Source organism: Trachemys scripta, chromosome 22 (genome assembly GCF_013100865.1).
Source record: "Trachemys scripta elegans isolate TJP31775 chromosome 22, CAS_Tse_1.0, whole genome shotgun sequence".
Lineage (NCBI taxonomy): Eukaryota > Metazoa > Chordata > Testudines > Emydidae > Trachemys > Trachemys scripta.
In genome coordinates this window covers 4878253-4896141 of record NC_048319.1, presented here as the reverse complement: position 1 = coordinate 4896141, position 17889 = coordinate 4878253, and the positions used below count along the sequence as shown (strand labels likewise).

Here is a 17889-nt window from a genome sequence, read left to right as displayed (position 1 = left end):
GCTGGGTTCAGGTCTCAGTGGTTTGTGCATTGGCCTGCTAAACCCAGGGTTGTGAGTTAAATCCTTGAGGGGGCCATTTAGGGAACTGGGGTAAAAATCTGTCTGGGGATTGGCCCTGCTTTGAGCAGGGGGTTGGATTAGATGACCTCCTGAGGTCTCTTCCAACCCTGATAGTCTATGATTCTGGCTCTGCCACAGACTCTCTGTGTGACCTTGGGCAAGTCACAGAATCTCTCTGGGCCAGATCCACAGAGGTATTTAGGCTCAGAGAAAGTTGGGAGCCTAAATACCTTTTGTGGGTCTGGGCCTCAATTCCCCAGATGTAAAATGGAGATTATAATCCTCCCTTTCTCCGACCCTTTGTCTATTGAGATTACAAACTCTCTGGGGGAGGGACTGTCTCTCACTGTGAGTCTATACAGTGCCTAGCACAATGGGGCCCCGATCTCAGATGGGTCATCTGGTACGATCATAATACAAACAGTTATCATTACAAAGGTATTATTAGCCCTATTTCACATGTAGGGAAACTGAGGTGCAAAGAGGGGAAGTGACATGCTGAAGGACACACAGTGAGTCAACAAAGACAGCCCAGGTCTCCTGACTCCCAGCCATGATCTTGATCCACCCCACAGTTGTGAGACAAGGGGGAGGAATTTCTTCCTGACCCTTGCTAACAACCACATTACACCACGAAGCATGAGGATTTAGGAACACTTTGTATCCTCACACATGTCATGGCAGATGCTGTTCTTGATCATCGAAGCAGCCGATTCTTTTTGAAATCTTGGTAAGCGACTTTCCTTAATGCACTGCAACAGATTCCTCTTTCCTCAGATCTCCAGATTAGTAAGTAATTAGCATGTAACTGCATAGGGATCCTTATCACTGTTTTTGAGATCATTCATGCAGCTGTTTGAACTCATCACTTGCGTCCTCCCTGATATAATATAGGTAGTAGTGTCACTCCCCCCGGGGGGAGCCTTTTGAACGCTATAATGTCTGCCCAACTAACCCCTAAGTCTCACTACACTCAGGACATGCTATGAAATGCTTCAGGCAACCAAATCATTAGATTGGCTTAAAAATCGTGAGGTTTTTTTTTTAATTACATTTTATTTACTTCTGTTTTTATAACGTTTTCAAGCTTTTCTCTGCAAGCACAAAGGCTAGAAACCTACAATGAAAGCTGAGATTCTCATGTAGCCACATGACTCCCAGAGCTGGGACTTTAAAAATAATATCAAATAATCTGAGGCTCATGATAAAATAATGAAAGTTGGCAAGGCTGTATCACCCTATGTATCTATCTAGCTACCGATATCCATCCACCCATCCCTATTCATATCCTTCTAGCTATCTAATCTGAGCGCATAGAGTAAATACAAGCCAATCTTGCTTATATGATCAAAAGCAAACCCAATGTGAAATCTACATGGGGATTTTAGAACTGGCTCTTAAAAGCCTAAAATAGTTTTTCACTTCGTCAAATGAAACTATTGTGCTTGTCAAAGTAGGGAAGACTTCAACATTTTTTTCTTGCGTTTTGTAAACCACTGACCAGAAGCAAATGATAGCATCTGGAAAGAATGTGGAATAAGCAACACATCCTTAAAAGAACCACATAAGCTACATTCATCCCTGGTGTAACTCCACTAAAGAGTTACACTATGGAAGAATTTGTCCCTGATGATATTTATTCTATACCCCTCTTTGAACGAATGTTCTTCCTGGGTGCAAATCCCCCCATTAAAATATAAGCAGAAGGGGCCAGATTTGTAAAGATTGATTTCTCTGGGAGTCAGGCACGCAGATGCTTTTGTAAACCCCACTAAGTGCCCAACTGCATAAATATCTTTAAAAATCTGGCCCTGTATCACGTAGGTGTTTATGAAAATTTTACCCCTATTCTAACGCGGTTAGCTGTCAGCAATACGGTAGTAAGCAAGCTACACAAGAACATAAGAACAACCATACTGGATCAGACCAAAAGTCCATCTAGCCCTGTCTTCTGACAGTGGCCAAAACCAGGTGCCCCAGAGGGAATGAACAGAACAAGTAATCATCAAGTGATCCATCCCCTGTCGCCCATTGCCAGCTTCTGGCAAACAAAGGCTAGGGACCATCCAATTCCCATACAAACACTCTCTCTTCCTGAGCTTGACTTCACCAGCACCCAAATTCATGGGATACAGTCCACTTAGGCTCCAGTTGAAGGGAAGTGGGCCAGGCGATACCCCAGCTCTGAGAAGTACCAACTGGTGCTGAACAAGGAAACTGCCACATCAGGACACGCTAACAGTCCTTCTAGCTGGGACTCGTGTGGTGTGGCTGATGCCAACTGCTCCTGAGCAGAGACATGCGACGTCTGCCAGGAGAGGGTATTTTTGTGTGCGTCATACTGTCAATGACCACAGGCAAAGAAAAGAGAGGGGCAGGGGTGCCTTGGGGTGGGCAGAGTTAGGATGGTTTTGGCTGTTGGAGCGGGGAGGAGGGAGGTGAGCTCCCTCTTCACCAGGGAGGGGGTCAAAGAGCAGTCAGAAGAGCGGAGGTCCCTAGGTTGTCCATGGAGGGGTTCTGGTCTACAGCGCCAGTCTATTATTTTAATTACATGTGCCTCTATAAATCAGGCACATGATAAAGGACAAAAATCCCAGCAGCACCGTGCATTTTATTGGCTGAATCCTAAGGGTCTGATTCCCCTGTCATGCCAATGTAATTCTACTGACTTCACTGGAGTTACTCCTAACCTACAGCAGCGTGAGAGCAGAATCAGGCCTTCAGTCCTTACTTAAACAAAGCTCTCCCTGAGTCGAAGGCCACAAGGCCTGAGAGTACCAACACTGACTGTGCTACTGAAAGACTTGCTGGCTGGCTGGTCGGCCATCCTATTTACATACTGTACCTTGATGTCATCACATTGGTCCCAAAGACATTTTAGGATGTTTATAGGACAACATATTAAAAAGAAAGTGCGTTCCATTGTGCACCTATGTTCATATGCATAATTACTGCAACAGCATATGGGGTGTTTCAGATGGTGAGATCTGCAGAGGAGAAGGCTCTCACGCCAACAGTGGCCAGATTGTTTGGAGGAACAGATGAGTTCAATCTTAGCCAGCCAGCAGGAAAAGGGGAGGAAATATAGAGAGACAACCTTCGTAAGGTTGGCTGGAGCAACTCCGTGGAGGGTTTTAAAAACAAGTAAGGCACTAAGTGCTGCAGTGATCCCAGTAGAGTTGGCTTGAGTTTGGGGATGATGGAATTATTGTTTTTGGTGCATCTAAGAAGGTAAGATGTAGCATCCTGCATAGCCTGGGAAGCTAGGACTCAGGGAGACCATAGAGGATGGAGTCACAGGAGAGTAGTCGGGATAAGAAGAGAACCATGTTCATCTATAGCATGGAGGCAATGCACATCCCAGCAGGAAGGGCTATATCTTCAGTATTGCAATCCCAAGTGTTAAAAAATCATCAGCTAGGCCTGAAAAATAGAGATCTTGTAAATTAACAATTGTGGGGTTCTTGTTATTTTTCTTCTGGTGTCGTAGCCTTTAGAGGTCATGTTGTCAGGCTTTTTCTGGCTACAAACTTACTTTAAAAAAATGAAAGCTGAGATTCTCATGTAATCATAGGACTCCTGGAGCAGGGGCTTTGAGAAAAGCACCCAAATGCCAAGAGTTGGTAACTCTGTATCTTGTTCTGTGCAGATGCTACATTTCACGCTGGGACCTGTTGTCCCCGCTGTATCAAAGTTGAGGTTGGCTACTGACACGTTATTTAACGGGGATTAAGGTGTGGGTTCCAGACTCCTGCCAAATCACCTAAATGGATGTACATATCCAAGTGCCTTACGCAGTCCACAGGAATGCCCTTAGACAGGCTATCTAGTCTACATAGGTTCTCATACCACCTTCATCACCATAGTACCTGAGCACTTTTTAGTCATGCATTAAGCGGTACGACTAATATCTGACGTGCGAGTTGTTCTTGCTTTCTTCTCAGTGAGACAACTGTGTGTGCAATCCAGGGTTTTGTTTTGGTAGGGTTTTGATTTTTTTTAACATACGCACTGCTCTGGGTTTATGTTCAAGAAGGCAGGTTGGAAAAGTGCACTTTGCCCTTGGAACAGAAGGTGGTGATGTTTGGGATGATTATTAATTCCTGGTGGAATTTGTTCTACAATTTAGTCTTGGATTGGGCCCTGAGAAAGCTCTGTCTCCTGCACAGACATGCTTTACCCTTATTGTGGAAAGTTCGATTGTGCCACAGGAGCGGAGGTGTTACCACGGTTTTCACTCCAGAGCTTTAGGCCCTTTTAACAACCCTGTGCCCAGACCATGGAGTGCCTTGAAGCTCACTTGATATTCTATAAGAAACCAGCATAGAAAGCAGAGAACAAGTCTGATGTGCTTGCAGTACCCCATGTTGGTCAGATGTGCTGCAGTGTTTTGCATTAACCAGCAGTTCCTAAGGGCTGATAGCTTCATGCCAAGTGTTGTATTGCTATAGTCCAGAGCCAGACAGAGGTAGACGGGATACCAAAGGCCTGGTCATCATCCACCAGGCTGGGACAGACCCTCCGAGCCGACTAAAGATGGTAGAAAGTGTTATGTGCAGATGCTGCTACGCGACAGGACAGCGGAGAATCCAGCAGCGCGCCTCGCCCAGGTGCTGAGTTTCCCAACCGAGGGTGTGCCTCTTCAGAGGCCGCCAATGCTTCCAAGGGCTTCCCTCTGCCCGCCAGCGTCACCTCGGCCCTGCTCAGGTTCCGTCCCCGCACGCAGAGCCGACCAGGCGAGCTGGCTGGAGGTGGGGCAGGCCTGTGCGCGGCAGGATGGGGAGAGCCAGCAGCCCAGGGTCAGGGCTCTAGCAAAGCCCAGCCCAGAGGCCTACAGGGCAGCCCACCTAGTTAGGGCCACCTGTCTCTCTAGATAATACCCCAATCCTTCTCCCCTTTGCCCTCTGCCCTTTGCCCTCTGACCCTTGCCCTCTGCGCTCTGTTATTTCACCTCCCCCCGCCCCACAGGTCCACCGCGCGAGCCCCACCCTACGCGTATGACTGAAGGCCGCTCCCAGCCTATTAAAACCCTCCGCTGCAGCCGGAGGCGGAGTGGGGAGCGAACGCTAAATGAAACGATCCAATCGGAAGCAAGGAAACCCGGTCGACCCGCACTGGCCAATCAGAGGAGGAGAGGGCGGAGGCGGGGCTGAGGCCGTAGCCAAAGGGCGGGCACGTCGGTCGCTAGGGAGGCGTGAGGCCCCGGAGTGGGGAGGGGAGGCCGCGGGACGGGAGCTAGAGGGGGGGGAGGGAGGTAAACAAAATGGCGGCGGCGTGTTAGCTGCGGCGGCTGGAGGAGGCGGGGGCGAGGCGGCCCGGAGCGCTCGGAAGTGAGGCGGGAGTGGGGAGAGCGGGGCCCCTCCGCAGGGACAGGGCGGCTGCGGGGTGCCCCCTGAGGGGGGTCCCCTTGGGCCGTGTAGGGGGATCGCCCCCCCCCCCCGGCAGAGCTCCGGCTTGGGTAGGGGGAGCGGGGCCCCCGTTCAGGGGAGGCCGCTGAGGGAGAGAACAAGTGACCGCAGCTTCTCTCCGACCTCTCGGTGAGGGTAGGGCCAGCTCCCCCTTTAACTGATCTCCTGCCGGGGCGGGGGAGTCCTGCAGGGGGGGACGGTGCGCTCCCCCCCGACTGATCCCCTGTTAAAGGGGGGGGGCTGGGTGCGTTTGGGAGGGATAAGGGCCACCTTCCTCTTGGGGTTGGCTGGGGGAGGTCAGCTCCCTTGGACTCTGTTGGGTGGGGTATACTGGGGGAGTTCATTTTTTGCCCCTTTTGGGGGGCGTTTGCTGTGTGGTGACAGTGTGGGGGGGGGGAAGAAATTAGCTGGATCAGTTCTTCCTGATTAACACCTGTGGGGCGGCTTGGGGGGTTGTAAATGGGAAGAAAAGCCTCCGCAGCATTAGCATTTCCTGAGTGACCCCTCTCTAAGGGTGTGTTTTGGGGTCTTGTAAGGGGGAAAGAGCCCGCTCCTCCAATCACGCTTTAAGGAGGGGAGGACAGGCTGGGTGAAGTTTTAGTAGGATTTGTGTTGTCTGCCTACCTGACACCTGGACCAGTGGTGGTGACACATCATGTGTCAGGCACAATCCAAGTGGTTGAAGGATGCCCCTGGGAGATATTGATAGGCGCACAAGGCCTCAAACTTTCATAGGGGGGGGAAGAGAAGAAATTAGAATAGGTGTTGAAATCACCTTCCAAGAAACTTCGTTCCAGCTACCCAACGGCTGAGAAAATTATCCGAGCTCATACCTGGGAGGTGAGGGTGGCAGGGGAGAGTAAATGACCCTGCAATTCGCAGTTTGGAATTGGGAACCATTATCTGTTAGTAATGGAAAGTCATGAAAAAGACTTGACCATGTTTTTGTTTATCTGTGGTTCTGAAGCCCTAGAGGATGACCTAGCACTTACGAACCAATTTGCAACCCAGTAGAAGGTCAAGCGAGAGCAAGCTGACCTGAAAGAACCCAAGTGGTGGGATCAGGTCAATAGTAAAACAAATCCCAAACTGAGAAAGTACCTGGTGAGACTTTTTTGTTTTTATTAACGAGACATTGAGTTGTTGGAACCAGGCACTGGAATTTGTAGGACCCTCCTTGGCTGGAAGCCGCTCATAGTGGGGTTTTTTTTTTTTTAAATTAACGTTCGTACAATCTTCTGGAAAACTTTTATTTCAAGAAGGAGTAAAAGGGAGCGTTGGAAATTAAAGAACTGGATTAAAACCTTGAGCACTTAAGGAAAACAGGTTAAGGAACTTAATCCAGGATGGATGTGCAGGAGCCGCAGGAGTTGAGTATGTTTGCAGAGAGTGAACTGATGTCTGTGGGGATGGACACGTTCATCCATCGCATTGACTCCACGGAAGTAATCTACCAGCCACGGCGCAAAAGGGCCAAGCTCATTGGCAAATACCTAATGGGGGACTTACTTGGAGAAGGGTCTTATGGCAAAGTCAAGGAGATGTTGGACTCTGAAACCCTCTGTAGGAGAGCTGTCAAAATCCTGAAGAAGAAGAAACTCCGCAGGATCCCCAATGGGGAGGCAAATGTTAAAAAGTGAGTATGAGATTCCTATAGGTAATAATCAAAAGGTTAACTTTGGTCAGTATTTTCCAGCTGGCATTCTGTATTTTGTACAACACTGTGTATAGTCTTGCGTTTTGAAAGACATTTTCGAACTATATACATGCAAGAGTTGCTTCCCCTTGAAATGCAACCAACTCTGGGATAAAGAGTGCTCTCAAATACCACACAACAGTGGGGAACAGGGAAAGAAAACTTCATCTCAGAGGCATGGTGAAGCAAATGTTTCTACTTGTGTAAAACTTGGCATGTTACGGGTTCCCTAATGTCACAGAGCAGAAAGAACCTCAGTTTCTAAAGTCTTGTACAAAAGAGGCACATGGCTAATTGCATTGTGCTCACTTGGTCTAACCAAGGTTGTATAATTAAAACAAACTCTGCAAAGTCATGTACATATGCAGTATTATCAGTGTGTGTTGCACTTAATAGCCCGTGCCCTAGGGACTGTGCATTCTAGGTACCTGTTATATAGGTGGCAGCTTGGTCCAGTGCATTTGCACCTAGTGTGCATCAGGGGACATGGGGGTCTAGTCCTGGATCTGGTATTGATAAGTATGACTTTGGGAAGTCACTTATCTCTGTCTCAGTCAGTTTCTCCATCTGTAAAATGGGGATGATACTTGCCCACCATTTTTTTTTTTAAATGTCACTCAAGATTTATGGTTAAAGCACTTTAAGCAAGAGCGAAGTTATGTGTTGATAGATGTTTGTGCACAAACAGCTCAGTCCAGCAAAGTAGTTAAAGTACGTTGTAGGGATAAACCCGTTCTGTTTCATTAGCAAGCATTGTTCATTTTTCTTACCATTTCTTGATGTTACACTTAAAGTGCAATGACCCTTCAGAGACCACTGCATTTTCTGCAACAAACTGCTCAGTATAGCCATGCAAGATATGATTGTTTATCTGGAGTGACCAGGACTCTTCTGCTGCCAAAAAGAATTAATTCATTGCAACAGCTTATCTTGAAGCAGGAGGAACACTTGCAAGATGTTTTAGAAGTCTCTTGTGATGTTTCTGGTGTTACGTCTGCATGCTGTGTGTCGAGCCCTGACCTAGTGAACTCTTCATGTTTTGGTTTGGAGGGGTGTGTGTTTTGTGTTGTGTTTTTTAAGATTAGCTGGATGATACTTCATGGTGTATTAGGCCTTCTGTCAATTAGCTCTCCAGGTTTACCTTCTAACCTTGAGAGTACAGAGTGAACCGGCTCAGCTACAGCATAATAATGAAATCAAACAGGGGACTTTGCTGTGTTGGCTCCAGTTCATTATAAAAGTAAACTGCTGGTTAATGTGTAATAAAATGTTTCCTGCAGTGTGTTTCTTCTCTCCCCCCCCCCCCTTTGTCCCCTTCTCTCCCCCCCCACCAAGTTCTCCAGTTACATCAAGAACATCTCCAAAAAACCAGACAGGCTGCCTTCTCCTTAATTAAAACTTATTTTAAAAGCTCCTCCCTCCAAGTTCATAAAAATTCCTTGAATTAACCTATCAGCTTAATGGGGTGTGGGGGGGAGGGGGGACTGTGGAAGAGGTTTTGTTCTGAAAGGAACTTCGATGTAGAAATCTCCTGTGTTCTGTTTATTGTTTTTAGCTTCTCTGTGGATGTTTTTGTTCAGTTTCATCTAGCTGGTTTAGTTACCAGAGCAGTCTAGCCAGAAGATATTTTAATTTCTGAGACCAGCATGTGCTGTCCATTCAGTTGCAGCTGGCTATTACTAGCCATAGTTCCAAAGCACTCTATCGGAGTCAGGCTTTCACTTCAGTCTTCTAGCCAGGGTCTCTTTTAGCTCTATAACTGTACTAAAATGGCCTGTTTTTATCACCTTTTCTTCCCTCCCCCACTCGTTTATTTCATCGGCTTGTTGCATCTTGTCTTTTAGATCAAACTTTGAGTCGGTGGCATGGCTTTCCATGGGGCCCTGCCCTAGTGGAAGCTTCTAGGCACTACTGCAATATAAGTGATAAGTCTCCACCTATTTAACCGTTGTGCTCAAGGCTTGTTGTGGCAGCCTATTGAGATATGGGGTGGTCTGGCTGGGCAGCATGGGTGGGGACCAAATCCCAGTAGTGACCTAACCCCGGATAGCACTGCATCTGAACACTGTTCTAATGTGGCTTGGTTCCAGTCGTGCTGTCCAACCAAACGCCATTAAAACTTCAATCTGCTGCAGTCAGATTTGAGCAGCCTTACTTAAATGTGATTTAAACTCATTACCCCAGTGAGCTGTTCACATGCTATAGAAAATGGACTACTACCCGTTCTGAACTAAAACTAACTTCTGACATGACCTGACAAGATTCCACTTCCTTACTCCAAGATTATCAGAATGAATGAGTCTGCTGTCTATAGTCTGAGCTGTAACTTTAAATATATTGGGGCCTACTAATCCTGCACGGTTTACTTCAGTGGGAACACAATTGGCACAGTGTTGTTGGCACACTTGCAGTTGTTTGCTCTGCAGACCCTTTGTGATTCGGCCCATAGTCAGGCTTCCCCCTTATTGCTCTGAGTTGAGGAGTAATTGTCCCTTTGGATATGTGCCAACAATGCTTAAAAAGGACTGAGTCGCTCTGAGCAGTTAGCCTAGGATACAGAGCCTCTAACCTCCTGATTAACAGTTTGCATGTGGTTCAGTTTGGTATGTCCTGAAACTTGCTGCTGCCTGATTGCTGCTCAGTGGCCGATTTGACCTAAGTTTGGTCTTGGCCTAATTCCCATTAGGCAGGCGTCCACATTACAAAAGTCACGTCTGTGACTAGCATTAGCTGATCTCCTTGGCCTCACCAGAGAGGCCCAAGATTGAATGGGCTACAGGGACTGAGCTCCCTTCTCCCTAGAGATATGGCGCCCTCCAGATGAGGTTGAGGCACATAACTGGGGGGGTGGAGGAGGGAGGCTTGGTGTACTTTCTCTTGTATTTTACCGGTTGTGGGGAAAAATGTTGATCTAACACCATTCACCAGCACAACAGTCATTAAAAAGTTAATACTTAAAATTCCTTACAACTTTTTTTGTAATCAACCGATCCCAGTGGAGATCACTGCCTCTCTCTGCATAGTGGATCAGATTCCCAAAATGTCAAAGGATATCAGAAATAGTCCTTCAACATCTGTTGTCAAAGGTGGCTGTAGTGTGTGACCCCATAAGATCAAGGAGATTGTGATTTGTTAATCCTGGGGAGGTCTAAAATTAACTTGCCTTGAGATTTCTCGTGTGTTCGTCATAATGAGAGACATGCGGTGTTCATAGAGCGCAGGGATTGTATTTCCAACCTCACCCCTACATCACTGGTTTCTATTTTGGGGAGGAGGGGTCAAAGGGTTGTGAGTGGCTCGCAGATTTTATTGCGAATGTACATGGTGAGGTTCCTGATTTGTCTCTTTAACCATAGGGCAGTCTGCTGCTGGGCAAAAGTTTGATCTGGCTGTGACTTTAGTTATCTAACCTTAAAGCAGCCCGGTTTTTAGCTAATGCCATTCGAGAGCAAAATCTCTCTTTCTCTGCCATCAGGACCAGACCACCACACACTACTCTCTCCCTTTCCATTCCCCCAGTGGTGCATGCAGACAGAGGGCTCCTCCAAGCAAGATAGGGGTTGACATGGATGCATTACATTTAGCAGATAAGATGGCCCTTTGCAACTGGACTTTCAAATTCAAGCATAGCTGAGTTTGGATGACAAAGTAACAGCTGAGTGACACAAGCAGTAAGCTGGAGATTTGGAACTGTAGAAACCTTGCAGACATTCTTGTGTTTACTGGAGGTGAAGTGTCAATGAGCGTAGTGCTCCCAGTTGACTCTCTGCTGGGTGTTTATCCCCAGCACAGAATCGCTGCATGATGGCACAGTTATTGGTCTTTGCTCCAGCTAGAACAAGGGCTCTAAATGTCTGATGTTGCGAGTGAGGGTGAAAGTGCCTTGGCATGGTGTCTGGGGACCTGGGGATCCTTTACAGAACACTCCTGCAGTACGGTTGACTTGTCAGCGCTAAGAGACCCTCACTTGCTTGAGTCTTAAGGGCCCATCTGTCCTACGTATTCTGTCTGGGCACCAAGTGGCAATATAGGCACCATCCTCACAGTGAAGAGTAAGCCAACCATGCTCCAGCCCTGATTTCTTGCTACCCATAGCTCTGTCCTCTAATATGATTGGAGCCATGATACTCCTAATCAAACCATGTTAGTATAGTTGGGCACAATTATATTGTAACCTGGTGCCCTAGCATGGCTGCAGTTGCGGTGAAGTTAGAGCCATTTCTGAAATCCCATCATAAAACAATGATGCAGGGGGACCTGGTTACAACATGCGAGTCCCTGACTGTTAACACACAGTTTAATCCTGTCTACACCCTGTTCTGTTTTTTTTTCTTGGTTCCTGGCTAACGTCCAAGGCTGTAGCATGGTTAATACATGTTCCTGATTCATTTACGTGGCAAGAATAACTCTTTTAATTTTGTCTCCTACCACAGGAGCTTCATGGGCCCAGAAGTTGTGACCTCAGATGTTGATTTGAGTCTTTTGAGCGATTTGCCCTCCCCCTGCTCTTGTTCATCATTCTGCTCATGGCAAATGATCTTTTAAGGTTCCTATAGATCCTGGTGGGGATCTTGAGGGTCTAAACTCCTCGGTGTGTAATGATTGTCTCTCTGGGTAATAGTGGGCATCCCATTTTGTGTGGGGAAAGGTTTGGTGTGGCCTCTTCTGCCAGACAGTGTTGTGGTTAGCTGCTACCCCAGCTAATACAAAAGGTGAGCTTAGGAGGGATGCTAAAATAGGTGAAAGAAAACCAGATGCTTACTTGTCTCCAGCAGCACAAGTTTAATAAAACTAAATGTTAATAGTCTCTCACTTAATTAAGTGCTTGGGACTTTCTGTTGATATCCCAGGCGTCCTGTACGGTACTTACCATTCTCAGCAATCACATTCTGGTTTGAATACCTTGCTCGTTACAAACCCCTCGGGGTTTGAAATGGGTAGGTCAGCAAGCAATGTGACCACTTGCTGCTTTGATTGACAAATCAAGAGCCTGTCAACCCTGTCTTGTGGGCAGCGGCCTATAATGGGGCTGGGCACCTGTTAGCGTCCTGCAGTAGGTCATGCATTTTGCGCTTAGTGGCTGTCTAAAGCTGGCTTGTAATGCACCGTCAAATTGCAAGTTTCGTTCTTTAGGTAAGTCAGAAAAGGCTTTGGTGCCTGGCCTGCATGTGTTACTCTGTCAACCTGTGTGAAGCCAGATGCCTGGATTCAGCTGTGAAGTAGTGGGAACCTTTGGCTAGTGTGTCTATAGAAGAACTCATGGGGGTGGTTGCTCCATGAGCATGTGTCTGTAACATCAGACACTTGACACTGACAGAGGGTGTGGGGTGTGTCAGTGCCTGCAGCTAGTAAGGAAAAAAAATCCCACTGTCTTAACCTTTCTCTAGGATTCCTCCCAGAGATGCGCACGCAAGTTAGAGCTGGGAGAAATCTGTGGAGCTCTGAAGAGCTGATCTGTTTGTGCAGGCTTATGTGCTAGTGCGTTTCTGGTGCTTTAAACTTCTGGGAAGATGAGAGCTGTCGGGATCAGATCGCTGTGTTTAGCAGTGGCTGTCAGAACACTTCGTACCTGTACTTCAGTGTTATCCCCTCAGAGGCCTCCAAATACAGCTCAGTACAGAGGCACAGAAACAGCCTTGGGTATTTCTTGATATCCCAGTTGAGGGTGGAGATGGTGGCAATGGTGCTATACTAACAACATGGCCTGGGCTGCTGGGGGAGAGGGAGCATGCGAGGGACTAAAGCTTGGGAAGAGGATATTGACTGTGCAATACAAAACAGTATCCCCCTGTGCTAAATCTGTTCATATTAATAGAGCCTGGCCTATCCCCTCTCTCTCATGAGAACCTGTGTGATAAGGGCTTCCCTCTCCAAAAGGGGGCTAATCAGTCAAACCTATTCAACCAGAGCAAAGTTTTTTAGGTCAGTGGCCTTGTTCCTGAGCTGCCTCTTCTATTCTTGCCTCCTCCCAAAATGAATCCGCAGTTGTACTGCAGTGTGGCCTGGGGCCTAGAAGGCCGATTGCAGCTTCAAACTGGTCATCGAGCAGGCGCTGATGTGCACTTCCTGAAGGATGAGGGCTTCTGTTTCTGCAGGGCTCTGAGCCCCCGCTGTGACAGGCAGTAATATTCCTGCAGTTGTCCCAAAGCTTGGGCTCCTTGTATACTGAACTATCATGCCTTTAGATGGGTCCTATCCAAATGTTAGAAGCATAAAAAATGGGCAGAAAAACAATAAAGCAAAGGGTGGTGAGCTGCAGTGATGAATTGGGGGGTTGGAAAAAAAGTCTCAAGGCTTCCTGCATTAACCACATCTGCAGCAGCCAAAAAGGGGGGCTAATGCCAACCTCTGCAAGGCTTAGCTTTTCTCAGTGTGAGGCTTTCACTGGGGACAGGTAAAAGCAGTTTGCCGCAGAAGCACTTTGTTAAGGTTGGAGGGGAAATCCTTCATGGTGTAACTGATTGTGTATGATGGTAACTGGTTTTTTTTAAAAAAAACCAGCTTTTGTGAAGTGACTGATCCTGCTCTGCTGATGGTGTGCAGCCTGGTTAGTCACATTGAATCTTATCTGGAAGCTCCTGTAACAGGAGGGGAAATGTGTTCTTTTTTGTATTTATGATGTAAACACTTGCCAAATGGCTGTCTAGAAAGCAAACGTCCCATGTCTCATGAACTATCTCCACAATTGTCATTAATTGTCCCCTCCACTCCTCTTGTTAGTGATTTTTTTTTTTTTTGGGAGAAGCCAAGGATTAATGAGTCTGAACTCTCCTCTCATTCACAGGCTCACCTTGAGATCAGGTTGAGGCATGCAGCTGGCAGTGTGAGAAAGTTTGCACTGCCCCCGTCAAGCTGTATTTCTTCCTCGGATAAATGGAGAATTCGAGTTTCTGAGGCTGACATGTTTTTCTATCACTCCACTCACATGCAAAGCTATTCTAAATCTAGTGGAAATGTGTTCTTTGGACCTGTCTAGATTACAAAAGTTGTATTGCATTCAAAAACATTTCTTTCTGATCGAGAGAGAATGCGATGCTGAACATGATTTGTTCTGGTCTAAGCTGACCACTAGCTGGATTGTCCACAATCGTATTCAAACACGATAAAATTTTAGAATGTAGATAGACCCTCAGTCTACCAAGCTCTGCAGTGTGCAGCTCTGCTGTGACCCTTCAGTATTGCTTGACTAAGATCAAGTGAAGTATCTGAATACATACCTTATCAGGATTTGACCTGCATTTTCAGGAATATGGATTTAGAGATCAGAAGTCCCTTGCATCTCTAACATGTATGATCCTCCACTCATCTTCTGCATAAGATTGTTCATGATTGCTAAAAGTCCATTTCTTACTCAGCTGACAAGAAAAACTTAATAGTAGCCAGAAAAAATATAAAGGTCGATCTGTAAAGGAAAATGGAGAATAGATTAGAAATTTAGTTTTGGTTCTTTACTTGTATTCATCTTTAATTTAAGAAATTATTCCTATATGTTTACATCTAGACACTCCTGGTTTAGTGCGGTCTGTCTTTTTTCCTGATTCTGAGGATGGTTTTGCAACTTTATGGAGCAATTCACTCTTTAGTCCTCTAGGACATGGCAATGCTCAGTAATGCTTATGGGGGCTGACCCAAGCTCCATTGACTTCAATGGACTTTGGCTCGGGGGGCTAGTCTAAACTGTGGCTGCAAGGATGTTTCATATATTTGATTACCGTGTTTTAGCAGGTGTATGTTCATTCCAAGGATAATACTGAAATAAAACTTCAAAGAGGAGGTCAAAAGAACCTTGAATCGTAACAATTATCAGCTTACGTCAGAATCTTTTCCTGTACTCGGAAAACTCAATATTGATAGTACATATATTTGGGAGGGGAAAAATGAAGCTTTGCACATTTGTAAATGTTCCACTCCCATGTTTGCTGGCTGAAAGCTATAGCACTAGACTAGTGCATGAAAATTGAAAATTGACTTTTGTTTTTAATCATATTAACACTGACCAGTCTATTATTGTCTCAACTGAGTGAAATGTTAAAATATATAATAGATTTTTAAAACCACAGCAAGATCTTTTTTTACAAATTGATTTTAGTTAACTTTTGGGTTAGTTGCCAATAAACTTTAGTTCGTTTTGCCAAGAGGAAAAAGAAAAGTTAACTTGTACTTCAAAGCAGAATCTTCTGGGACCTCATTGGCTCACAAAAGCCATGTGGATAAATACCATCTGTAGCTGTGCACTCGTGAAAAAAACAAATGTATGATTCATCATTCTCCATCAATACTGGCAACCCCTTACAACAAAATCCTAACAAGCTTAAACCTAACGGAAAAACCTTGTGGACCAGATAGCGGAAAGGCGTAATTTGCCTCTCTCCTGCTTTCTGTTATATCTGAAGGCAATTCTTGCCTGTAGCTCCAGCTTGATAAGCTAGTGTTAAACTGAGCAGTAGTGGCCTCCCACCTCTCTAGGGGCAAGCGAAAGAAGATAGTTGTCCGCTAGCAGCAGTCAGTCTCTATGTGGGCTCATTATCGCTTATTATGAATGATGTAGTATTGCAGTGTGCTCTGTGTTGGGGTGCCCCTGAAGATCACCTAGAAATTGACCAAGTCCAGCAGATAGTGCTAAGTGGTGGAGTACATCACACTGATATGCCACACTCTCTGTGTGCTTCCCCATCCAACAGGTCCATTTCAGGGTCCTGCCCCTTACCTTTAAAACCCTATATTGGGTAGGACCTAGTTATCTGGAAAACAGCACCTGTCCCTGTGTTCAGGGATGCCCAACAGAACTCATTAAGGGCAAGGCATCCTCAGTGGAAGGTCCTCATCTGTGGAATTTCATTACTTGGAGGTTAAGTTAAATTATACCCTAGAAGGTAGCAGGATTTGAATTCAAGACTTTCTGCAAACTTCTTCCTAAGAAGGTGGAATGGCCCTGGTTGCATTGGTAAACATTCCACCTAGATTGGTGTCTGCCTAGGACCTTGTCTATGCTGGGAAAATGTCATGTTTTTAAAGTGTTAAGTGTGATTTTTGCTCTTGGTGTGGTCAGGGATATTAGGGTTTAAAAACACATTAGCTGCTTGTGATTAACTGTAGAGTGGACCTTAACATCTCATGCTGTTCACTAGCATGGGGTCAGGAAGGAATTTGCCCTTCCCACCACCTTCTTGCCCCTTCCCCTCCCACTATGTACACTAGACAATTAGCTAGCTGCATTACAGGGTTTTTCCCTTTTTCTGAAGTATCAAATACTTGCTACAGCTGGAAGCAAGATACTGGACAGATGGGTCAGTGTTCTTATCCATTTGGGCAAGTCTAATAAGTCTGGGGATAGCATAAACCTTCCCTTTAGAAGAGACAGTGTCTTTTCCCTTCCCTGGTTATATTTTGGCATGAACCCATATTCTTGCAGTCTGCCTTGTCATGGTGACAGTAAGCAGAGGTTACCCCCACATGAACTTGCTAGGTATAAGGATATTGCATGTGTAACTTCTTCAAAAACAAAGCAAATTCACAGCTTGAGGGACCTATTTCAAATCTACGGGTTTCAGGAAATCTGACACTAAAGAGGAAATTCCGTGACATAAACCACTGTTCCCAGGCAGTAGTGATAAATAGGATGCGTACAGAAGGGACTTCTGTATTACGATTTGAACATAGCCCAGCCCCATTGATTGGTGTCTGGGGATGGAGGAAAAGGGGTGTGTAAATTCTTCTTAAGATGGTCTGGTTATATCCTCATGCCTTTTTTTTTTTTTTTTTTTTTTTTTTTTTTTTAAATATGCCACTGGTTCAATCCAAAAGCAAAAATTCACCCTCTCTCTTCTTCATAAGCCTGGGACAGATTGGCCTAGTTAGTATCCATAGAGGAGGGGAATCCCTCCCCACATGCACATACTTCAGATAACATTGGTGGTGGTCTCTGGCCTCAACTTAAAACTTATGTGATGCATTTAAATTGCATGTTAAAATATTTTTTTAATGGTAGCAAGTGAGGGAGACATGGAGCCAGAGCAACTGAAAGGGAAGCTTGGAAACTTTAAAACTAATGTAAAAGCACAAGGAGATCCTAGAGTAGGGAACTCTGCTGCCCTGGCTGAGGGGCAGGACAGAATGAGCTCGGCCCATCCTGTCGGTGGGAGTTCCAGGTACAGAGATCTTGCAGTTCCCTAAAGTTCTTTCCCATTGCCATTAACCGTTTCTCTGAAGTGTGCAAGCATTGCTAGGATGGATCAAATGCCTTACCGACATTTCTCCCATGTGAAGTTTGGAAACAGAAGTGTATTTGGAGGGGATCAGAGTCTGGCAATTGTCTCTTCTTACTACTTTGGATCACACCACTAGCTAAATTTAAGAATAACTATTCCTCTGGGAAGTGGCCTGTTTGATTGGTCTCCACTCCAGAGATGGCTGCATTTCAGTACCTTTTAAAGAAAATAGCTGCATAGACATTGCTGCTTGGGCTGGAACATAGGTTCTCAAGTCCCCCCCCTTCTCTCTCTCTCCCTCCCCACGTCCCTTCCTGAACCACAGTGTCTCCACAGTTATTTTTAGAGCACTAGCTTGAGCCCGTCCAATACAAGTCTGTGGACCCAAGCGAGAAGAGACTCTCCCAGATGCAGTATAGACATGCCCTTATTGTGCAGTTCATGGAGTGCTTCAGGCTGCAAGGCACTGTAGGAATGTACCATATTTATTAATCTGATCAAGGCAGACTTATTTAAT

General features: G+C 45.9%; 1 protein-coding gene across 1 annotated transcript in view; it reads left to right on the top strand.

The window, feature by feature from the left end:
• The first annotated feature begins 5300 nt into the window (after positions 1 to 5300).
• STK11 (serine/threonine kinase 11) overlaps positions 5301 to 17889 on the top strand; it is a 72599-nt gene continuing 60010 nt past the window's right edge. Inside the window, exon 1 of the mRNA XM_034755152.1 lies at positions 5301 to 7104. Within this exon, the coding sequence (XP_034611043.1) occupies positions 6815 to 7104 (290 nt within the window). The 5' untranslated portion in view covers positions 5301 to 6814. The remainder of the gene's footprint in view (positions 7105 to 17889) is intronic.